The sequence below is a fragment of the Nuphar pumila genome, chromosome 8 (genome assembly GCF_984573655.1).
Source record: "Nuphar pumila chromosome 8, dmNupPumi1.hap1.1, whole genome shotgun sequence".
Classification (NCBI taxonomy): Eukaryota; Viridiplantae; Streptophyta; class Magnoliopsida; order Nymphaeales; family Nymphaeaceae; genus Nuphar; species Nuphar pumila.
Window position 1 is genome coordinate 120,323,184 of NC_143256.1, and position 25,612 is coordinate 120,348,795.

At 39.0% G+C, this 25,612-nt stretch overlaps 1 protein-coding gene across 1 annotated transcript in view; it reads left to right on the forward strand.

The window, feature by feature from the left end:
• Positions 1-3,177: 3,177 nt before the first annotated feature.
• The window catches only part of LOC149830431 (AT-rich interactive domain-containing protein 5-like), a 32,260-nt gene continuing 9,825 nt past the window's right edge, over positions 3,178-25,612 (forward strand). Inside the window, exons 1-5 of the mRNA XM_090016514.1 lie at positions 3,178-3,982; positions 4,105-4,144; positions 4,239-4,291; positions 8,350-8,395; positions 23,908-24,006. Coding sequence (XP_089872640.1) covers positions 3,363-3,982; positions 4,105-4,144; positions 4,239-4,291; positions 8,350-8,395; positions 23,908-24,006 — 858 coding nt within the window. The 5' untranslated portion in view covers positions 3,178-3,362. The remainder of the gene's footprint in view (positions 3,983-4,104; positions 4,145-4,238; positions 4,292-8,349; positions 8,396-23,907; positions 24,007-25,612) is intronic.

Below are 25,612 nucleotides of genomic sequence, written 5' to 3' on the forward strand. Positions count from 1 at the left end.
CAACTAAGTGAGTGTATGAATAATAAAGTGTTTCATTCAGTAAATTAAATAACATGTAATGCGCTTGCATCACTTACTCACCACAGGTATTTACCCAATTTGCATTATTTTTGTCACTTACTTACCACGGGTGGCAGGGCACAAGCAAGTTCCGTTGATAAATCTGCAAAAAACATTGTGTTAAAATGAAGTCACCACCTGCCGAAAAAAAAAACTGAGGCAAATGAAAAAATCTTGTATAGGCCTTTTATCTAAAAAATGCGACCCTTCCAGAAGTCGGGCTTTGGTGCATGTATTAGCTCTAGCTTTACTAGAGTTATCCGAGTAGCAAGAACCATCAAACAAACTATAACTGATTTAATGAGTCATTCGCAGTTTCACAGAATGATACAGTTTCACATAACGCAGGAGGGCGACCCCTGCCTGCCGAAAACGCAGAGGGTCGACCCCCTGTCGGAAACGCAAAGGGGGCGACCCCCTGCCTGCCGGAAACGCAGGGGGGTGACCCCCTGCGCCCTGCTGCCGAAAACGCAGGGGGCGACCCCCTGCTGTCGAAAACGCAGGGGGCGACCCCCTGCTGTCGAAAACGCAGGGGGGTCGACCCCCTACTGCCAGAAATGCAGGGGGGTCGACCCCCTGCTGCCGGAAACGCAGGGGGTCGACCCCCTGCTGCCGGAAACGCAGGGGGTCGACCCCCTGCCGACAAAAATGTTTACCTGCGCGTCGCCGAGCGGCGGCGAGAGGCTGACGGGGAGCGGCGGCCGATGAGCGTTGGACGGTGGGGGCCAAAGAGAGGCCGACGGGAGGAAGAGGGCAGCGGGAGGGAGAGGGCGGCGGGCGGGAGCAGTGGAAGAGGCAGCGAAACAGGAAAAGAGAAAGAGGGCTGGGAATTGAGATTTACACGACAATTAGGTACAACTTAGCAATAGAATAATTTTGTCGCTACGCCGTCGTAAATCAAAATACGAAAATAGTGAAGGAATCTATTTCATCGCTAAATCCATCGCTAAATAGCGACAAAATAGATTCCGTCGCTGAATGGCGCGACTATTACGACAAAACCTTCCATCGCAAAAATTGTCGCTAATTAGCGACAACATTTGCGACAGAATCTATTCCGTCGCTATTTTCGTAAATAGTATTCATTTTAGCGACTGATTTATTTCTCTTGTTAATCCATCGCTAGTTAGCGACAGAATAATTTCGTCGCTAACGTCCGTCGCTAGTTCTATATTTTTTTGTAGTGATTGACGCATGGAAGGAAGCCATGCTGGTTACTTTTCTAAAAGCATCTAGAATGGTTTACGATAGACTGTTTAAAGCTACTGTCTACTATCTCTTACTATATATATATATATATATATATATATATATATATATATATATATATATATAGCAAGGGTAGGTGTCTGACACTTTTTTGTGTCTATCGAGTTTTGAAAAGATTGTTTCTATTTTTTCTAAATTTGACCGTACAGATGTGATCTACATGCTTGGTTTTGTGAGAATCTACTTTTGGATCGTCTTATTCCAACACCATGTTAGGTTTTTATAAGATTAAAAAATCAATGATCTAGTATACATGTATTAAAAAAATCAACGGTTTTTATAAGAATATTATATGTATATGTCTAGTATACATTTCTGTTCTACCCTTGTACATAAGCATAGCACAGTTACCAAAGGGAGCTAGCTTGTTTGGTAGGAGCAGTTAGTGTATGTCACCTTATGTTGGGATGTTGCAAGTTCAAAACCCAATTGTATGGTTGTATAACTGGTGGGCGTGGCGTCTGCCTAACCCCAGCTTACCTATAAAAAATATCCGAGCACATGTCAATATTCTTGAGTAGAACTGTCGAAGGCAATGGCATTTGGGTTGAATGAAATAGCTGGATGGTTAGGTACAATATCATTATCCAAAGGTTTTGGGCTTGACTTCCAATTACGGTTATCTTTTTGCTTAAAAAGAAAAAAAAAACAGGGCCAGATGGTTTCACATTCTCCATCTCTTTCCTCTCTCTAGGTCCTTAGAAACAGTGTATTTAAATCTTGTTCTAAAATCTTATGATCTGAAATCCTATAGTTAGAGATCCTATGATCTCATGTAACCTTGGATATATGATTTGAGGCAATCAAACGCACTTTATGCGACTCTCCCATCATAATTTCCCCAATATGAAATCCAACTTAGATCCATAAAACTTGGGCCCATATCCAATTTTGCAGTACCTTCTTGGCCCATCGACTTGACAACATGATCATTTTTTGACCCAGATTCTGTTTTGCAGTACCTATGATCCAAAGCCAACTGTGATTGAACCCCGATCTGATTTAAGCTGCCGATACTAGGTCCGGACTCAAGTCTAGTTGGACCCACTATAAGAGAAACCATACCGGAGTCCTATAAGGATTGCATGAACCAAACCCAAATTATATCCAATAAAATAATAAATTTTTACTTTTTTACATTGAAAGATTGTGGATCTTAATCAAAACTTGGGATGTGCCCGGACCTTGTATGAAGTTTTACAAGCTATACCCCGAGCTTCATATATTAATCAAACTCCTTTCAGTCCAGCCTAGATTCTAATCAGACCTTCTTTTATCACCAAACCCTTACTTTATAGGACTTGGTACAGTCCCAGTTTAGGTCGAACCTGGCCAATTAACACCCATAAATCTAGGGGTGTCAATGGGTCGAGTTTGACACAAACCCAACTAGTACCAGACCTTATAAGGTCTGGGTTTAGTGATAAATAAGAAGGTTCGAATAAAGTGTGGGTCGAAACATAAGGATCCAATTAATATATGGAGTCGGGTATGGTTTGTGAACTTTCATACCAGACCTGGGCCAGACCCGAGTTTCAACTAAGATCCTCAAATTTTCAATATAAAAGGATTAAAAATATAAAGTTACTGAGTATGGTCCGTGTCTGGTTCATGTAATCCTTATATGATCCGGGTATGATTTCTCTTATGATAAATCCGATTGGACTCGGATCTGGACCCAATACCAGCATCTGAAATCAGGTTTAGGTTTGGTTCAATCTGGCTCCGAACCAAACCGACCTGGACACCTACTGCCCATGAATCTCATGAATCATGATCAATCGGCGTTTTGACGACATCAAACATGATCCAGTATCCTGGGACTGACACAACCCACAATCTCTCTCTCTCTCTCTCTCTCTCGCGCGCGCGCGCGCCCGCTATTACAGAGGCCCACATTTCTGCATCCCCTCGCGAAAGCCCCAAAAGTAAACCCACTCTCCCCTCCACCGTCCAATCCTTGTCTCCTTCCCTGCAACGGTTTCGCTGTCCTAGGGTTTTTTTGGCTTATTGGGGGGGTTTTGTGGACTACGATGAAGGATGGGGATGAATTGGGGCAAGACCTTCTTGATGCTCGGGGCACCGAGCAAGCCTATGCGGCAGCTGACGTCGAAGCGGCGGGCGGCGATCGCCACGAGAACGGAGAGTTTCCAGCTGCAGCACCGGCGGGCGATGGCTGTCTGGCAGTGCCTGGCGATTGCGGCACCGATGGTGCTGTTCGCGACGTGAACTCTTCGAATCCCACGGATGGATGGGTGGGAAACGGGAGGAACGAAGGTGTTGTTCAGGCTGGCTGTGAGATGGAGGAAATGAGCCGTCAGGATGCCAAAGATGAGGACGGAACGGGCGGCGCTGAGTGCGAGAACGGTGGCAAGGCACTGGATCGTCCGACAACGGTGGAGGTCGGCCAGCCACATGAGGAGAATCGCTCGTTGGGGGCGGCCTTGAAGCAGGAGGCGGGCGAAGAGTGCCCTGTGAGCACGGATGGGTCGAGTCAGATGCTTTCGGTCGATGCGAGAATAGCTGAGGGCGACGAGTCGGGTTCGGAGGAAGAGCAGGCGGCGTTTATGAAGGAGCTGGAGAACTTCTTTAAGGAGAAGAACTTGGAATTTAAGACCCCGAAGTTCTACGGGGTGGGCCTGAATTGCCTCAAGTGAGTAAGCTCTTCTCGCCCTCTTCTTCGAATGCAATCATGTTTCTTCATTTTTTGTTTTTGAATTCAATGACCATCTTGATTGATGCATCACCATGCTCTTTTTTCTTATTTTGAGACAGGCTTTGGAGAGCTGTGACTAGATTGGGTGGTTATGATCAGGTATGAAAACAAGGTGCTGCGTCTGTGTCCTTTTATTGAGAGCTGTGACTAGATGTTCTATTTGTATGTAATTGCTTTCTTTACCGATATGCAGGTGACGACATGCAAGTTGTGGCGTCAAGTGGGTGAATCATTCAAGCCGCCAAAGTAAGTGATCACGCCAAAATTGTTAAAGTCTTGTTTCAAAGTTTACTGTTTTATGGATTTATTGAACATTGATATGCTTCTTGTCATGTCTTGCTCTATTGTGAACATTGATATGCTTCTTGTCATGTCTTGCTCTATTGTTTATACAATCTCTTGGAAATGAGTTGAATTGCATGTGTTCATCTATAGTTTATATGATCTATTGGGCATGGTCTTCTTGACATGATTTTAAGAACTATTTTGCAGCTTCAGTGTAGTGACGTGCATCTGTTTTCCAGATTTTGGGTCGAAAAGCTATTATAAACCTTAGAGATATAATCTGTTTGAAACTTAGGCGCCTGTGATCTATTCCCTCTCCACAATCATTCATATCATCCAAAAGGATTAGAAATTTGGGTCTAAATATTGATGTTAGACATACTTTTGAGAGCAGTTCACAAACGCATGTTCCAGCTCAAATATGATTAGTCAAGAAACCTAACAGTGAGAGCTCAGCGATGATTAAGAGCCAGCCAGGAGTGAGAATAGTGTGTGAAGGACATGTGTGTATGAGTGTTTCTAAAATATTAGTCCGTGGGGAACTTCTATAAAGAATTTCTCTTCTCCAGGTTCGAGTGACTGTAATGTTGTTGCAATTGCCATAGATCAACAGTAGATTAAAAGAAAAACAATAGATATTGAGTAGAAGAATAGGAGAAGGAGAGAGAGAGAGAGGGACTTCACACGTTATGGAAAAGAGGAGTCCCAAAACTGTTCTTCTTGGGACGTCCTATCATCTTATAAACTCCTACAACTGCCTTACAAATATTTAACTTTCTAGGAATGGGGGGTGACGAAATACACTAATGGGGTAGTAGAAATGGCGGTTTCACCTTCTACATTATAATACCTTGCTCCTATGGTATAGACACTTATGACTTTCCCCTCTATGCTCTGCGATAATGATTCCTCTAGCATTACGACTTTACCATAATGATGCTGTCCATAGATCAAATTTGTTCATGGATTAATTTCACTTGACTGTCCATGGCTCTCGTGTGTGCTAGGGTAAAAGTTTTGGCTCTTTATGTTATATATACTTGAACCAACCCAGACATGATGTTAGCATCCCCAACAGCTGTGCGACTCACACTAATGTTGTCATTCATAATCTTCTGTCCATAACACAATTTATTCTCTTCCATTTGTCTATGCTTCTATCCTAATAAGAGAATGCTTTAATAGAAATTTTCATATGTTCTATGTATTAAAAGGAACATTTTGTTCTTCTAGTTGTCCTTAACAGACACTCTATTTTTGTTATGGCCAATATTTCATTAAAACTTGGAGTATAAGGATATTCATGTAGAATCCATTTGCAAAATTCATTTTTTTTTCATATTAACCAAAAAAATCCTGTCATTTCATTTTTGTCTCAATGACGATAATTTTTCCCCAATGATTGAAGTTGGACCCATCATTATTGAGTTTAATGCTGCTTTCCTCTAAAAAATCATTTTGTTCTTATAAGAAAAATATCATGCCTTTTCAACTTCTTGTTAACTATGACAAGGAGATCTACTTTTAATCAAATTAAACTTATGTTGTTTTAAAAAGACAATTATAGACCATGATCATAATTTAAGTATAATTCAAGTATGTCAAAATAATTAAAATAGAAGAGTACTAACTAAACAAGCGTCAAACTTATTGAATTCGCAAGGACATATGAGCATTGTGATTTTAGAAGACAAAAGAATGTGAATAGTTAATCTAGATGATCAATACTTAATTAGGTGGCATAAATATTGTCTTTGTGGCTACCTTTTGCAACTACAAGTTGACATTGTAGCTGCTATAAGTTGTGCATGGTAAGGCAACCATCATCAATTATTGCAGTTGTGCAATCTTGGGAATGAGATTTTAAGTGCTTATGTGATTGCTGCTTTGTCTTTGATTAGTGAGGTGCATCAAATATGCATATTAGTGCCTGCTGATGTAGACCACCAAAACGAGGGATGTCGAAGAAGTGATGAAATTGGTAGTTTATGGAATGATACGGATATCGAGGGGTGATGCCACTAGAAGTAGGACGGGGACTGCTCTCTGTTTTGTGGTTGCAAGAAGCAAATTGTTCGGGAATAAATTCTCATCCTTCCAATTCTGTTCATGCCTCTTGAATGGGAAAAATGTCTATGTTTGTGGAGACTGTCATTGGCTGGTCCTGGAACAATAGGCAGAAGTGATAGTGGAGATAAATATGTTGTTTGATTGAGCCAGATCACTTTGGACATTGCTGTTACTTATTTACTATTTTTCACTTTGAATTGAAAGAGTGCATCACACATCAGGTTTTGATAATATCGAAAATGGACACTAGAATATGTTAAGATCATACAAAATTGCAGTGATCCATATCTCTTCTTTCTGGTACTAATTTCCTCTATTACCAGTTTTGTGCAAAGCCTCTTGTAATGGAAAGAAATTTATCTGGACCAAAGTTAGTGATATTATCTGACCATAGTCAATCTAGATTTCAGTGTGACTGGGTACTTTTGTGGACCACTCAGGTACTTTTGTGGACCACTCAGGTACTTTTGTGGACCACCTGTTATAGTCTATAAATCCAATTACTTCTTCATATTGTTTACATGAACCACCCAAAAGTCCCAAACCTAAGATAAAATTGTACTTCAATACAGTTTACTTAACCCATTCACAGTGAGGAACTAAAATGGATCGAATATGGATTGAGTCAGGCTTGACCCAACACTTTATCCATTTTTTAGAAGCGAAATTAGTCAGGATTTTTTCAGTTTTTGCCCAGACTGATTATATTTGTTTACTTAACTTTGACCTCGGATAGATATGGCTTTGGAGGGCTGTAGACATGTGTTTGTCAATGAGGGCTCCCTAGGAAGCCTTCTGTGGGTCATCGAGCTGGTTGAAAATTTTGCTCGGGAGCAGGCTGGTCTTGTGCTTGAGACATGACTACCTTGCTAGCATTCTCCATTCGGATGAGGTGCTACATCATGACATTTGTTGAGATCTAGCAGTGTAGTAGGGAATTGCTGAGAATGATACCACCTCATGCTGATGCAGGTATCACTTATGAAATCTAGGACACAACCTATGAGAATGTAGCTGAGTAATTGGTGATGGAGGGCATGTTAGTGAGGCTCAACCTGGTTTGGGAGGGGTGGGTGTGGTTCCTTCGCAACTTCTCGGATGGTGGGTCCATCGTCAGATTGTAGGAGATTGTGATTAATATCCTCTGGAGCTTCACGGACTGCATTGTAATCATTATACTTCATGTGGATAAGATTTTTTTTAGGACTAAATAATTTAATGACGTTAATTGATAAAGAGTGGATGTTGTCGATAACTTTAAGGTAAAATATTCAGGCCAACTTAGGTATCTCTTGGGGATAGAAGTGGATGAAAGTGAAAGAGCTTCATCCCTAACTACTAGGTGATTTCATTCTTGCCAACTTTGTTTTTAATGGTTTTTAGTTGAAAAAATTGAAATGCCGAAGTTTTAGCCTGATTGTCTATCCCTTTTGAGACTTATACACACATATTCATTGTTCTTTTTTGTTTTTTTAATTCTTTTTTCCTTCTCAGCATCTACGTGTTCATGCATCTGCTTGTGAATGTATGCATGTGTGTGTATGTATCTAACATGCTTCCTCTATTTTCTGATCATCTTTTGCACCTTGTTTGAAGTGAAAAATGTCAAAGCTTATTTTTATTTCTTTACTCAAACTTTTCGATATCCATTTTATACCTTAGAATAAGAAACTGTGATCGATTGTTGTTAGATCTGGCAATAGTTATTTTAATGAAACATGTTGTACTCGTTATCTATTTTTTGCAATTATCACATTTCTAATCATTTCTTATATATGTGGAATTTTAGTTTAAAATACAAATGAGCATTATGTAGATATTCTTGTATTCTAGCTTCAAGTTTGTAGGATCTCATGTACAAATGCGTTGAGATATTTGTTATCTTGTTTATATTGACTCTTTGTATTCTTCTCGAATGATGTATATAAAGTCTGGTTCACTAATTTCAGGACTTGCACTACCATCTCCTGGTCATTTCGGATTTTCTACGAAAAGGTGATGATGATGAGACTTGCCTGAAGTTATCATGGATGTGCACTGTTTTACATATGCCATTCATTTCATGAGCCCTTAAAAGCAGTTTTATATTTCTATCTGTAACAGGCCTTGATATTTATTTTGGAGGGTAATTATTATAGGGAAAGTTATAACTCTAATAAACTAAATCCTGTTCAAGGTTACCAGACTAGGAAGCAAAAGCGGGAAACGAAATTAGAAGCAGAAGCGGGAAGCGAAATGAGAAGCAGAAGCGAGAATCAAGATATTTTAAAATTTATATGAAGCGGGAAGCAAGAAATCAATTTAAAACAAAATAGAAATAAAAAATGAAGTAAAATGGGATCAAATGGGAAATGAAATACTAATCGAACATGAATGGAATAAAAACTAAAATAAAAATGACTTCTTAAATTTCATGAGCTTGTAGTGTAGGAATTAAATTCTTCTCAAAATCTACAATTGATGATCACCAGTTTAAAGAAAGTACATGAGAAGTGAGTGAGAAGTGAAAAGAAGCACATGAAAAACATGAGAAGAAACGTGAGAAAAGCACATATGAAGCATGTAAGGAAACAGAGAAGAAACGTGTGAAAAGCATAGGAGAAACGTGGAAAATTTGGGATTCTCTTCAAGTTTCGGAAGCGAGAAGAGTCGTGCTTTTGAAGCTAGTTTTTAGGAAGCACTCTTCTCACCTATCCATGAAGCTTCTGGTAACTCTGATCATGTAACTATTGGAACGTGAGGTTTCGGGTCTGGATCATAATCTGGATCCAGACCTATGATGACGTCTTTATAATGCTTGTAATAGTTGTGTTTAATTAGTTTTATCTTTCCTTTATTTCCCCTAGGAGAAACGTGGGAAAATTGGGATGCTCTTCAAGTTTCGGAAGCGAGAAGAATCGTACTTCTGAAGCTAGTTTCTAGGAACCACGCTTCTCACCTATCCATGAAGCTTCTGGTAACTCTGATCATGTAACTATTGGAACATGAGGTTTTGGGTCTGGATCATAATCTGGATCCAGACCTATGATGACGTCTTTATAATGCTTGTAATAGTTGTGTTTAATTAGTTTTATCTTTCCTGTATTGCCTCTATCTTATTTATATTCACATGTATATTAAATGGGGGTATTTTTGTACTAGTTCAATATTATTGATATATAGCCATCCACAACCCACAATGGGCTGCATGGAATCAGTTTTCCTGCAGTCCTATTTTTCCCTTCTCTCATCTTCCCTCTCTTCCTCCTTTGCTCTTGGTGATATGCTCTGCTCTTACATGGTAGCAATTGGATCTCAATCTTCTACCATGGTAAGTCCAGAAAATACTTGGCTCTTCCTTAGTTTCTTGTCCTCTCTCATCTCGTATCTCTTCTCATCTTTTTTTAAATGTCTTCTTTCTTCTATTCTTCATCTTTCTTTTTATATTTTATTTTTCTATTTTCTTTAGAGAAATCCTACTCATTTTTTTCTGATCATCGTAAATTCAAAATCGAGTTTTTCTTGATCTCTTCTATAGTGATGTCATTTAGATCTTCTTTAAAGGATGCCAGTTTTAAAAAGAAAAGGAAACCCAATATTGATTTGGGTTTATTCTGTTTCTTAAATAAATAAATAAAATCAGTATTTTCTTTATCTGAATCTAATCTTTGAGTGTCTTTATTTTATTCAGATATGAATCAAATCTTTCTCATTATCCCAAAGTTTTGTCATTTTCCGTTACAAATCTTTTCGTATCTGCTTTATTATCGTCTTACCTGTTTGTTGCTAATAACATTTATTATTTGTAATCATCTTTGATTTGTAAAAAAAAATGCAGTCAGACTTGTGGGTATCATCATCAATTTCTATTTTCTTGAAATTTCCAGAAATGGATTCTTCATCTTCATTTGTTATCTCAGCTAGCTTTCTTAATCTGCTAGTTTCTGAAAAAAAGTGACGACATCAATTTTTTTGTCATGGAAACATCAAATAACTCCTTTTATTCATTGCCAAGATCTCTTTGGACACCTGGATGGATCGGTCAAGATCCCATCTGAGTAAGATGTAAAAGGGGTTGTGGTTGCCACAGTCCATATTCGAAATCCGGATTTCGTTACTTGGATGAAACAAGATCAAGCACTAGTTGGTTTTTATTGATTTGGAGAAGGCATACGATAGCGTACCTAGGGACGTTCTCTGGTGGACAATGATGAAGAAAGGTGTTTCTCTCAAGTACATTAGTATAATTAAAGATATGTATGAAGGAGTAGTAACCAATGTCCGCACTTGTGGAGGGGTGACAACCAATTTTCCTATAACAGTTGGGTTACATCAAGGATCTGCTTTAAGCCCTTTCCTATTTGCTATAGTGATGGATGAGCTTACGAGATCAATTCAAGAAAATGTGCCGTGGTGTATGTTGTTTGCTGATGATATTGTTTTGATTGATGAGGCTAGAGCTGGGGTTAATGCTAAGTTAGAATTATGAAGAGAGACATTAGAAGCAAGAGGTTTTAAGTTGAGTAAGAGTAAGACAGAATACATGGAATGTCGGTTTAGTAAGCAACGAAGTAGTGATGGGAGTGTAGTGAAGCTTGGTGAGCAAGAAATACCGGTGGATGATTGTTTCAAATATTTGGGATCTATCATTCAAAAGTATGGAGAAATTGATGGGGATGTAAATCATAGGATAAAGGTTGGGTGGATGAAATGGAAGAGTGCAACTGGAGTGTTGTGCGATCGTAGAATGCCATTGCGGTTGAAGGAAAAGTTTTATAGGACGACTATTAGGCCTGCTTTACTATATAGTACGGAATGTTGGGCTACCAAGAGACAACATATTCAAAAAATGAGTGTAGCTGAGATGCGTATGCTGAGATGGATGTGTGGAAATACAATAAAAGATAAAATTCGGAACGAGGAGATACGTAAGAAGGTAGGCATTGCACCCATTGAAAATAAGATGAGAGAGAATCATTTACGGTGGTTTGGACATATTCGGCGAAGGCCTAATGATGCTCCAGTTAGAAGGATGGAGAAATGGGAAAATATATTAGTTAAAAGAGGTCGGGGTAGGCCTAGGAAGACATGGATGGAGTGAAAAAGGTACATAGGATCTGACCCGATCCATGTACCCAATCCATGTAACATGTAACGTAACCATGTAACTTTTTTTTTTTCGTTTATCGGGTCTGGATACACCAGACCCGGACCCATACTGTAATGTAACTTAAATATCTAAGTTTAGGTCACGATTTCATTACTGAAATCGTGACAGCCGTAACTGCTCTCTCTCCCTCTCTCTCTCTCTCTATTCTCTTTCTCATCGCAGGTGCAGCGTGAAGAAAAGCTTTCATCTTAAAGGAAAACTTTCATGGTATCAAAGCATTAGATCCATCTAGGGGTCGAAGGGGATTCCAAAGGTGCGACAGATCAAAGGTTTGAGGTCGTTCATCTCCCATCTTCTTTCTTCAGATTTTTTTTCTCTACCTCCATCCCCAATTTCTATCTATCGTTTTCCCTTTCTATCTCTCGTTTTTTTTCCTTTTTTTTCTGTTTCTCTTCAGTCTTTTCTTCTCCTGTTTAGTGGATTCACACCTCACGTGAATCCCTAAGCTGTTCACGTAAGGGAATCACGTGAAATCTCTTCAGTCTTTTCTTCTTCTACTGGGCTGGATCCGCAGTCTGATCGTGCTTTCGGCACAGACCTGCGACATCAATTCTGGGATTCTAAATCCCTTTGATGTCCAACCTGCTGTTTGTGTGATAACTTCTTTGAGTCGACTCTCAGAACCCCTTTCTCGTATTATATTCCTTTTGACTGTTACCAGTGGGATTCACATTGAAAATACAGTCTGGATTTTGTTTCTCTTCTTTTTCTTTCGTTCCTCATTACTTCCACGTTAAAATTACAGTCTGAATTTCTTTTCATTGCTTAAATATCCGACCTTAAAAAAATACAGTGAGATTCACATTGAATTTCTTGGAATACAGTCTGCATTTCTTTTGACAGCCTCTGGTCACCAATTTTCTAGTTTCTCAGTCGTCGTAAAAAAAAAAAAGGGCAAATCTTTCTGGCTGCAGACTGAGCATTCTGTGGGTACTCTGGTAACACAAAAAGGGGTTCTTTTTCTTGTTAAAACTCTTCTTCATGGATCTTCATTCCTCTTCATCCAATCTTTCTTCAAGTTTTCTCACTCAACTCGTTTCTGAAAAGTTAACTACCTCAAACTTCTTGATTTGGAAGAGACAAATCATTCCTTTTATAAGGAGTCAAGGTCTCTTAGGTCACCTTGATGGAACCACTCTCGCTCCACTCGAATTTGTTACGAGAGAAGAAAAAGATGACAAAGGAGTAAGTTCAATTGTGTATGTCAAGAATGTAGAGTACCTCAACTGGGAAAGGAAAGATCAGTCGGTGGTTGCATATATCACTTCCACCTTGTCCCAAGAGGTCCTTGTTGCAATTCCCGACAATTGTACTGCTTTGCAACTTTGGGAAAAATTGGTTCAAACATATTCACAAGTTTCGCAGGCACGAATGGTTTTTCTCAAGAGGGAATTTCAAATGCTGAGAAAAGATTCCATGACCATCATGGAATATCTAAACAAGATGAAGACTATCACAGACCAACTTGCAGTTATAGGATGCGCGGTGAGTGACAGTGATATGGTGCAACAGACTCTGAGTGGATTGGGATCCGACTACAATATGATCATCACTTCACTATTGTGTCTCCCTGCCCTTCCTACCTTTGATGAGTTGCGAGCAAAATTGATTCAGTATGAGATGACTCTGAAAGGGTTCTCTGAGGAATCTCACATTCACACAAATTCCCAAGAAGTTTTTGCCACAGGAGTGACTTATGGTAGAGGACGAGGACGAGGAGGACAATGGCGCAGTGGACACGGAGGGCGTGGTCTGCTTCCCACTCCAAATACGTCAGCTCATGCGCAGGGATCAAGAACCATTCCTACTTGCTTCTTTTGTAACAAAAAGGGGCATATCAAGGCGAATTGTTGGCATAATCCAGAGAATAAAGGAAAGGGTCCACAAACAGAAAACAAAAGGAAGGTATCAAATAGTGTAGAGATTAAAGATCTGCTAATATCTGCCTTGTCAGAGTTGAAATTGAAGCAGAGTGATGAAGGTACTTGGTTTGTCGACTCAGGAGCAGCGACTCATGTGACAGGTGATGCAGGTAAGATTTCTAATCCCATTCCTTATTTTGGAAAAAGTAAGATTGTCACTGGAGATGGATCCCACCATCCTGTTTCTCATGTCGGAAAAACTGTCATTCCCATGTCATATTCCACTCTTACTCTTTCAGACGTTCTTCATGCTCCTGACATTAAGAAAAATATTGTCTCTGTTTCCAAACTTATTGATGATAATAATGCTTCAGTTGAATTCACTCCCTTCTCTGTGCAGGTCAAGGACCTATGCACGAGGGAAACATTCGCTGAAGGAAAGAGACGAGGCAATATGTATGTCTTTGAAGAAGCTCCTTGTCATGCTGTTCGTCCAGTTCACCTGAATTCAAAGCCCTCATTAGAGTCGTGTTCATCCTCTTCTGCTAATGTTTTTAGTATTTTTTAATGTAATAAGTCATTCTTATGGCATAGTCGGTTAGCACATTGTGGGAGTCATTTTATTGAGAAACTTGTATCTAATAATCTCATTCCAAAAGAAAGTCTCAATAGGGATGAGAAAAGTCACAAATGTTCCCGTTGTCTTTCCTGCAAGAGTCATGTATTGCCTTTTCATTCCATTAATAAGAGAACTTCAAAACCTTTTGAGATAATCTGTTCTGATGTATGGGGACCCGCTCCAATTGCCTCTGGATCTGGAAGCAAATACTATCTAATATTTGTCGATAACTATTCTCGATACACTTGGATATATTTCATAAAAAATAAGTCGGAAGTCTTCTCTTTGTTTCAAAATTTTCTTTCCCTTGTCAAAAATCAATTTTCTGAGTCCGTTCAATTTTTCCAATGTGATGGAGGTGGGGAATTCTCATCCCGTGATTTTATTGCTTTTCTTCAAAATAACGGTATAGGAAGAAGGGTGTCCTGTCCTCACACCCCTCAACAAAATGGAATTGCTGAACGAAAACACAGGCATATCGTTGAAAGTGCCATGAGTATGCTCCATGACAGCAATCTTCCCATCAACTTATGGACAGAAGCTTTTCATTCTGCCGTGCATGTGATAAATAGACTGCCTATGGTTGTTCTGAAAAATAAGTCTCCTTATCACTGCCTTTTTGGAACTTATCCTAGTTATTATGATCTGCGTGTTTTTTGTTGTGTCTGCTATGTACATATCGATCAGTCCCTGAGAAACAAGTTTCAAGACAAGGCCCAAAAGTGCAGATTTGTGGGATATGCAGATGACTACAAAGGATATAGGTGTTATGATCCCACCAACAAACGCATCAGAACCTCAAGAAACGTTGTCTTTGATGAACAAAATTTTGATCACAGAGCTGACACAACGAATATGCCAACTGAAATTTATTATCCTTGGCTGAGCTCAGAACTTTTTGCTGGTTCCAATGAAGCATGTTCCTCAGACTGTGTGCAACAAGAAGGAGAGGTGTTTGAGAACACTGGGACGTCGGAGTCACAGAATGCAGAAGAAATACAAATACCGGGCAAATACAAAGGTATTGTCTATTCTAGACAGAGGCCGACAACATCAAGCCATTCAGATCATGTCTCAGTCGCCAATCCTGTGCCTTCTCATACTCTTGCAGCCAGAAAATCAAACCGCATACGACATCCTATTGACAGGTGGGTCAGTTATAACAACTTCTCCTTGGATCTTCAACTGTTTTTAACTGCCATCAATAAGGACGAAGAGCCCATCATGTATTATTAGGCAGCCGCTTCTATGAAATGGGTAGAAGCCATGAATGATGAAATGCAAGCCTTGCATGAATGTGGAACATGGGAAGTTGTTTCCAGACCACCTGATAAAAATGTTGTCGGATGCAAATGGGTCTACAAAATCAAGTACAAGCCAGATGGAACAATTGAACGATATAAGGCAAGGCTTGTAGCAAAAGGATTCACTCAAGAAGCTGGGCAAGACTATGATGAGACTTTTAGTCCGGTTGTAAGAATGGGAACGATTTGAATCATCATCTCCCTGGCTGTTGAACATGGATGGAATTTGAGTCAGCTTGATGTAAAAAATGCATTCTTACATGGGAATTTTAAGGAAGAAGTATACATGGAACAACCCCCTGGATATCAAGAACAAAATTGTAAAACCCATGTATGCAAGCTAAAAAGAGCCATCTACGGCCTGAAGCAAGCATCTCACTCTTGGTTTGATAGCTTCTCGTTGGAGATTCAGAAACATGGATTTTCACGTTCCATGCTGGACCACTCATTATTTATTTTTAAAAGCCCGCCTGTGACCACTCTATTATTAATTTATGTCGATGATATTATCATCACAGGAAACTCTGCGGACCACATCCAAGAAATAAAAGACTTATTAGGTCAAAGGTTCAAAATGAAAGATCTTGGAATTCTACGCTATTTTCTTGGTGTAGAAGTTGATAACCAGGCTCATGGCTTGACACTCACTCAACACAAGTACACCGTTGACGTTCTCAGCAAGGCAGGCATGAAAGACTGCAAACCTCTAGGAACTCCGAGTGTACTTCACCAAAAACTTAGCACTCATGATGGAGATCTGTGTGATGACCCCACCAGGTATCGTAGCATAATAGGAATGTTACAATATCTCACATTCACTAGACCTGATATTGTTTATTCAGTCAATCAAGTGTCTCAATTTATGCATGCGCCACGTACTGGACATATGGAAGCAGTCAAGAGGATCCTTCGATATCTGAAAGGCACTATTGGAGATGGATTGATATATTTACCACAGTCATATGGCCAAGACGAGCACCAAATTACTGTATATTGTGATGCAGACTGGGCAGGGGATCCTGACGAACGAAGATCTACATCAGGTTATTGTGCCTTCATTGGAAGAAATTTAGTCTCTTGGAGCAGTAGAAAACAAAAAGCTATCGCTAGATCAAGCACTGAGGCTGAATATAGATCCATGGCTGCTGCCACTGCTGAAGTCACATGGATCAGGCATCTTCTTACTGAAGTAGGAGAAAAGATCTCCCACACTACCTTGCTCTGTGACAATCAAAGTGCAATCAACATGTCTTTCAATCCAGTACATCACAGTCGTGCCAAGCACATTGAGATCAACCAACACTTTGTGAGACAGAAGGTTGAAGAAAAAGAGATTGAGCTTGAGTTTGTCAGCACTGAAAGACAGGTTGCAGACATATTTACCAAAGGGTTAACCAATGACCGCTTTTGGATGCTTAAAAGCAAGTTGTTCATGGTTCAAAACCATAATCAACTTGAGGGGGGGTGAAAAAGGTACATAGGATCTGACCCGATCCATGTACCCAATCCATGTAACATGTAACGTAACCATGTAACTTTTGTTTTTCGTTTATCGGGTCTGGATACATCAGACCCGGACCCATACTGTAATGTAACTTAAATATCTAAGTTTAGGTCACGATTTCATTACTGAAATCGTGACAGCCGTAACTGCTCTCTCTCTCTCTCTATTCTCTTTCTCATCGCAGGTGCAGCGTGAAGAAAAGCTTTCATCGTAAAGGAAAACTTTCATGGAGGTGATAGGAAAGGATATGAATGCTTTGAACCTCACCGAGGACATGGCATTGGATAGAAATGATTAGAGGAGAAGGATTCATGTGGAAGACCCAGAATGATTTTCTTTTTTGGTTCATATCGCCGACCCCAATTGTTTTGGGATGAATGCGTAGTTGTTGTTGTTGTTGTTTGTTGTTGTATCCTTGATGACTGCACAACCATGAAACTATAGGGTAAGCTACTGTAGACATATTCACAAGTTTCAGAGGCAAGGGTGATGTTTTTAAATAGGGATGGATGACAGTGGACCGGGGTAGGGATGGGGGACAAGGTCTCCACCCCTGCGCCGTCTCAAAATCCTTCCCTCCATCCCCGCCTCTATCCCCGCACAGGTTTTGATTTTAACCTTCATCCCTGTTTCATGTCCTCCATCCCCGATCCAAATGGGACAAGGCGGGGCGGTGCTCTGTTTCCCCTCGGTCCATTGTCATCCCTAAAGAAGGATTGGGGACGGGGCGGGGTGGGGGAAACCGTAAGTCCATCCCCGCACAGGTTTTGATTTTAACCTCCATCCTTGCCTCCATCCCCGTTTCATGTCCTCCATCCCTGGTCCAAACGAGGTGAGGCGGGGTGGGGCCCCGTTTTCCTTCGGTTGACTGCCATCCCTATTTTTAAAAAAAGAATTTCCGAATCTTAAGAAGGGCTTTATTTCCATTATGGAGTACCTTAATAAGATGAAAGAAATTACAGATCAACTTGCCATGATCGGATATGAGGTCCTCGACAAGGATAAGGTGCAGCATGTCCTAAACGGATTAGGACTGAATATAGTGTCTTTTATACTACTTTATCTTGTTTCAATATTCTTTGTACATTCGAAGCCTTGTGGCTAAAGTTTCTTCAATTTGAAATGAGCTTGACATGTATAAATGAAGTTCATCAGGTCCTGCAGATAATTATCGGATGCTTATGTTGAATACCCAAATTGGAAGAGGAAGAGGAGATATGAGAGGAGGACGAGGCAGAGGGCGAGAAGGAAATCAGAGAGGGGTCATGGACTGCTTCCACTTCTTATTAGTCCTCCCATTCGTTACTCACAAAGAAGGATCTCCACCTGTTATATCTGCAAGAAGTCGAGTCATGTTAAAGCTAACTGTTGGTATAAAGATGACCCGAGATATTCCATGGAGACAAACTCTCAAACAAAGAATGCGTCAAGTTCATCTGGAGGATCAGGGCACCAAGTACATTTACTAGTGGATAAACAACTTCTTTTGGCTACCACAACAAGGTTGAACTTAAAGCAAAATAACCAGGAAGTGTGTTATGTTGATTCTGGGGTAGCCGATCGTATAACTGAGGATGAAGGTAAATTTAAAGTTTTGAATCTTTATTTTGGCAGGGATAGTGATGCAAAGCAGGACCCGATTGGGTCTGTACCACGTGACCCGGACTCGGCCCAGGCACCCGATCCACTTCAGAGGATGGACGGTCGGACCTAGGAGCTGGATCTGATCGCAGGTAAGGTGACCCAATGCAGGGACATGCTGCGTACTTACTCGAGGCGAGTGCGGATCCAAACACCACATATCCAGCCAAAGGAGGATTTGGGGCACGTCTCGGGCCCATGACTGGACCCGAGACCCGGGTCCACCCGCAACCTATTAATACCATCTCCTAGGGTTTTGTGCGCAGAGAAGATAAAAATATTGCAGCAGCTTTGTCTGTTGTTTTGCTTTTCTTTCTGTCAGCCATTCTTCATTCATCTCTTGTTTCTTCTTTAGTTTAATGTTATTCGTATCGTATCCTGTTAAGACCGATTTCATTATTTCGATTGATCTCTACTGAAATAAAAATAAAGATTCATACCACTGTGTTTCGGGGGGGTTATTATTTGAGCCTCTTTCTGTTCATTGCACGACGTGGGAGTCGTGCTCTTCAACTACACACTCAAGCTCGCGTGAAGGCCGGTGTCTCGCTGCATCAGATAGTCATTACTGGAGATGGAACTCGCCACCCCACACTCGCACTGAAAAAGTTGTCATTCCTATGTCTGATTTTAATCTTTGTTTATCAAATGTGTTTTTGGTTCCTAATATAAAAAAAATCTTGTGTCTTTTTCTAAACTTGTTGATGACATAAATTCTTGTATCGTTTTTGCTCTTTATGATTATGTTAAGGATATTCACATGAAAAGGACGCTCACCGAAGGAGAGAGACGAGGGAATATATATTTCCTCAAGGAGAATCCTCTACTTCAAGTTTTGGGCAAACCTGCAGGAAAATCTAGAAGCTCTTTATCTTCTTGTTTTGTCAATGAGTCATAATAAGGCTTTTGTTGAGAAACTTGTATCTGATGGTTTAGTTCCTTTGTCCAGTTTGAGTTACAAGTCAAATAAAATGTCCTAGTTGTCAAGTTTCAAAGAGTCATGCACTTTCATTTACTTTTTCTAATAAAAGAGCTTTTAAATTATTTGATATTGTTCATTCTAATGTATGGGGATAAGCTCCCAATGTTTCTTCTTCTGGAAGTCAATATTATGTTATCTTCATTGATAATTATTCTCGATATACCTGGATATATTTTATGAAACATAAGCATGAATTTCTCAAAATATTTACGATCTTTCATGCTTTTGTTCGCAATCAATTTTCACTGTCCATTGTTATTTTCCAGTATGATAGTGGAGGTGAGTACTCTTCAAATGATTTTATTGAATACCTTAACAAAAATAAAATTAATCGAAGAGTATCTTGTCCCTGAACCCCTTGCAAAGTGGCCTTGCTGAGAGGAAACACATACATATCATAGAAAGTGCCATCGCTATGATGCATGACGAATGCATCCCTTTATATTTGTGGACTGAAGCATTCCATACAACTGTCCAAATGGCTGATATTGAGGATGTTTAAGATCATGTCTTTAGTGAACTAGAAAGACTATTATGCTACCTGCACAAATGGCTTGGACATTAGAAGTGCCGAGCTTTTGAACAAGGTTTGATTATAAAGTCACAGTTCATTCGATTTTATAATATGTCTGGATCCCTGAACATGTTTGGAAGGGACGAATTAAAGGTCAATTAGTGGTATGGAGTTGTATAATAGGTAGCCCGAATTTTTCTTTTGGGGAGAGTATTTTGGCTACAGAGGGGTTAAATGGATGCATTTGGATTTGGATTAAAGAGAGATATTTGGAGGAGTTTTTTGGCTCTCTTTTTGCCACATGATTGTTTTCTCTAGCTATAAAATTGGCTTTTATTATTTGAGTTATGGTGCTTGGGTTCTGTTTTACCAAATCTGAAGTTTCTTTATTGCTTAAAGCTGATGAATCTGCTTTCAAGTTCAAAACTTTTGGTAAGCAGCGACAGTACTTCATGGAATTCTTACTATGATAAAAAATTCTCTGAGATGCATAATCGGGCCTTGTTTGGACCAATAGAAAATTTATGCACAAGGAAGATGCAAGGGGAAGTGGTCTGACTCTTTCAAAGCCAAGGACTTTTCTGTGGCTAGCTGTGGAAGACCATCTCATTATGAGTACATGACATGGTGGCCATCGTTACCATAATTGCATAGAGGTTTATGCAAGTAGTTAATGTAACCTTGTTCCCATGATTAAGATAATCTAAAATGGTCTTCATTCTTTTGGGGTAGGTGGAGACAGATATAATATAGCTTGATAACAATAATCATATGATGCCTTTCATTCAGTTTATGGTTTTGTCTTCAGTAGCAAACTGTCAGTGTGTGTGTGTATTCTGTTTCTTTTGTTTTTCTTGTCTGGAGATACACATATTTCAGGGGAAATTCTAATTCATTGCGTATCTAGCTGCATCTTGTACCACTTTTAATGACCTAACCATATTTATAGTGTCCAAACACCCATTATGCTTAACCTAAGGCCACCATCAATCACTAGGGTTTTATCATTGTTTACAATTCCATGAGCCAGTTACTTGGCTTGTCAATCTTGAAATCAAATATCTATATTTATGCTGGATCTTACATTTATTACATGACCTTGAATTGCACGAAAGAGTAGATTTTCAAGTTCAGAATTCTCCTTCATAGGCTGGGGCCATAGATATTGCTTGAAATCACTTCTGAAGGAAAGAAAAATATGGAAATATGGAAAATTAAATAATTCTGAGATACCTCTATTATTTATGACATGTGAAAAAGCCTTTTGTATGTGCACTTGGACTTTGTAATGTTTATAGTTTGTATGCATTCTCTGCCAATTATCAATTGTTATTCAAATGCAAAGTTGTAAAGAGCATGATTCATGATTGTGGACAGATTGCCAAATTACAATTTATGGGTATGAATGATCACACAATACATAAACAATATTCAAAGATATTTGGTGCATTGAAAAAGTGGAAGATCAAGACATGAATATCCAAGTGTTTAGTTACTTTCAGTAGGATAGTGATAAAGTCTAAAGCATGATGAATGCACAATGATATATCCAAGGGCATGGAATTGTAGACTATGAGCCATCCAACTCAAAAGAGCAAAATTAGCAAAAATGTGATTTAGAACTAGTTGCAGCATGCTATATGCTTATAGGTTTGTTTAAGTAGGCAATGTTAATGTATGCAATTGTATGCCCATGTTGTGTATGTGTAATTGATATAGCACTAGAGTAATATTCAATAGTGTTGGAACTTTGAAGTACGAAAATGGCCATATTCAACCCAGTTCAAGATGTATCAATATTGTTGTCAGTGCCAAGCATAGCTGAACACAGTCATGCCAGATCGCCAGGAGTGTCCATGTAAATATGTATCTATTAGTTACTATACATGCTAGTTAGTGGAGCACTATCATCATGTCTAGCTAATATAATATTATATGCTTCTCATGATTACTTTGGACTTCTGTTTCTTTTGGGAACTATTGCATGACACAGCTGTTGTATTTCAATCAAAAGACCACTTTAGTGGGTTTTGTTTTAGGCTCTTATTCTTTCCTGCTGTTTATTACAGTGATAAATACGAAAAGTTGTCCTACTTGTATGCCTCATGTCATCAGCAGTGTTTTAAAACTCGCCAAGTCAACTCGTTGACTTGGCTCGGCTCGCCCCTCCAGCGAGTCAACCCGGCAAGGCAAACTCGGTTTGCCAAAACTCGGGCTTGACTCGGCCTGACTCGGGCGAGTTTTGGGATGTTTGAAATTTGTTTTTTGAGTTTCAAATTACAGTTTCGAAATATATAAGTACATATATTTTAACAAAGGTTACCCCCAGATTTTGTATAAAAAAGAAAATAAAAATCATTTAAAGATAAAAAAGCATTTAAATCCATAGAATAAAATCGCCATGTTGTTCGAACTACTGTTCACCCTGTGTTACTGTTACCAACTTATTCTAGCAAAATATTTTAAAGAAATGATTCTCACTATATATGGCGGGTCAACTGTGCCTATGGGAAGTCACATTTAGGTTTCATCATCCATTTGTTATGTGAACAAGCATTGTACATATTCAAATATTAGTAGTCTTTTTATAGTTGTGCCATTAATATATTTCCTGCATAGTTTTATACATGAGAAAATTGCTTATTTATGTTGATATTGGGCATTCTGTAAACTTTCAATATGCACATATATCCCTGTTTTACATTTATGGATTTGTTAGAGAGGGAATTAAAACTTTTAAAACAAGCTAGCATATATGATTGGCCATTTTAGGAACCTTAGGTAGTAGCAGACTGAACTCATGGTGACCAAATGGTCCAAATCCTCTAATTCAAGTCATGAATTAGTCAAAGTGCTTGTATAGATATCAAATTCAATTATTCAAGCAAACCTCTATAGCTCTTTGCAGTTGTTTTTATATTCTTACAGACATTTGGAGACTATGTTTACTCAAAAACATGGTTTCAGACAAATTACATATTGTTTTTCTTTTAAAATCAAAAGTTAACAAAACCCGGTCCGAGTCACCGAGTTGACCCGCCGAGTCACGAGTCGAGTTCCGAGTCACGGGTTTTAAAACCTTGGTCATCAGTCATTCTATAAAAACTAGGTTCACTAGGCGAGTAGGCACCCAGTCACTTGCCTACTCTTCTTTGGCAACTAGGCAAGCATTACTGGTTGCTGGTGATGCTTTTGACTAGATGGCACTCAATTTGCTTGAGTATTGCACTCACATAGTCATACTTTTTCACCATTGCCTCATATTTGAATTGAGTGGCCTTTTTGTATTTTATGCACTTGTTTAGTTTCTGATGGAATTAAGGAATCTAAAAACATGGTAACATAACTCATAGATGTACTCATAGAAGGATAATCACCTTGATTCTTGAATATCCTTGCATAAATTAATAACTGTCAGAAATCACAGTAATTTTCGTAACATAAACATAATCTCGGTGATTCATTAGTGTAGCATATTTATACTTCTGTACAACTGGAAAGAACTGAATTCTTTTGGATCTCTACATTTCCTGTGTAATGTGATGTCAGTGAAGACTGCCCAACAGAACCATAACCTTGGTGATCATTAACATGGCATATTCATACTTCTGCAAAAATGGAACTGATTACAAACTGAATTCCTTTGGACGGCTACATTTTCCATGGAATACTGTCATTATGGGTCACTGCCTAAACAAAACAGTTTGGCTTTGGCTATAGTTTACTTAATTTTCCTTTGGGAAGTATTTGCGTTAATGAATGCTGTCATCCTCTCATGATGAGGTTTAATGGCATTGACGGGTTCCTGTTCATTGCATCATTTGTTTTGGTTAACTATTTGTCTCTGCATGGCCTCATTTAGATGGCAGAAAGAAGCTTTTGGTATGTGCAACATCTCTCTAATACAAGCCATTAATCGGTTCTTTGAACAGGCACTCCTTGATTATGAACGACATAAAACACGCGGCAATGAGAATGCGATAAATTCTGCTCCTGTACCTGAGCCCTCAATGCCTATTCCTGAAAGTCAAGTGGGTTTCTCTTCATCTAGTTGTGAGCATAGTATACATGCTTTGTCACAGAACGTTTCTTTAGCATTTCCTGAAAATTTGTAGCATTTGCACTTTGTTACTTATATAACTTTGGCCTTTGTTACATAAACCGCTAATTCCTGTTGATCTTTAAAGGTGTTTGCTAGTTGATGTTAGCAAGCAGTGATGAAGACATGGGAAGCTATTTGTTGTGCTATTACATCTTGGTTTAACTCTGTGCATCATGGAACTTGCTGTAATGAAATGAGGGATCACGCGGGATATCCCTAAACACACAATAACATGCCACTAATGGTCTAGATAGATAAAGTCACAAGGTGTCTATGCACAATAGCACAAGAGAGCACAAAAGAACATAACAAAAATAATGTAGTTTATTGAGAAAAAGCTCTAAAGAGCCATAGATACAAGAAGGGACAAGGTCCAACAGTCCTAAAAGGTGGACAGTTTAGTCCATATGGAAGAGTTACCAAAAGCTTCTTCGATAGGTGGGAAGCTCGCTTCCCAGAAACTTGCTTCGGAAGCGCGATACTCCTCGCTTTAGAAACTTGATGAGAACCTCGATTCCTTCATGCTTCTCTTATGCTTTCCACACACTTCATTTATTCTTATTACATGTTCTCTTACTCAATTTTTTATGTTTTTTATGTGTTTTTTCTGACTCTTCTCACTTACTTTCATTTGCTTTCGCTAAATTGGAAGTCATCATTGTTAGATTTTGTTAAAAATTTAATTCTTACACTAAAAAATCATGACATTTAATATTAGTCACTTTTATTTTAGTTTTTATTTGTGTTTTATTTTGATTCTCATTCAATTCTTATATATATTTTATTCCTCGCTTCCTGCTTCCTATATATTTTAAAATGCATCATTTTCCGCTTCTGCTTCCCATATCGTTTTTCGCTTCCACTTCCTAGTTTGGCAACCTTGGTCCATGGTCAAAAGTCAAAAAGTGAAAAATAGAAAATGTAAAAAAATAAAAAAGAGAAAAGTCCCTAATGGACTGTGCTAAGTACATATGATTAAAAAGACAAAAATACCCCTGAGGGTTGTGTTAATATATATATATATATATATATATATACACATAGGAATACGTAAATGTGAAATTGTCTACGAAGAGACAATACGCATATATGCGCAAATACTTTAGAAAAAAGAAGTGCACAAAAGCACTCTCACAACACTTGAAAATACGCAAAAAGCGTATAAATAATAAACATGCAATAATGCATGTATTTCATAAAAAGCAAATGCTTGAGTCTCTCAAGCTTGGGAAATACAAAGGGGGAACACCTCTATTTATACAAGAAAGAAGGAGTGCAAGAGGGGGCTCCCCAAAGGAGTCGTTGGGGAGCTCCCAACGGTCACAATTGTGATCGTTGGGGGCTCCCCAACGACTCTATTGGGGAGACCCCCAATGCACTTTTTGAGAGTGCAAAAAAGAAAAAAATAAAAACATAAAAGAATTACAAAAATAATGAAAAATTACAGCATATTCCAAATGGAATATGCGCAAAATGTAAAATGACAAGAATACCCTTTCGGGTAAAAAAAGGAGAAAAATGTATAAATATATATA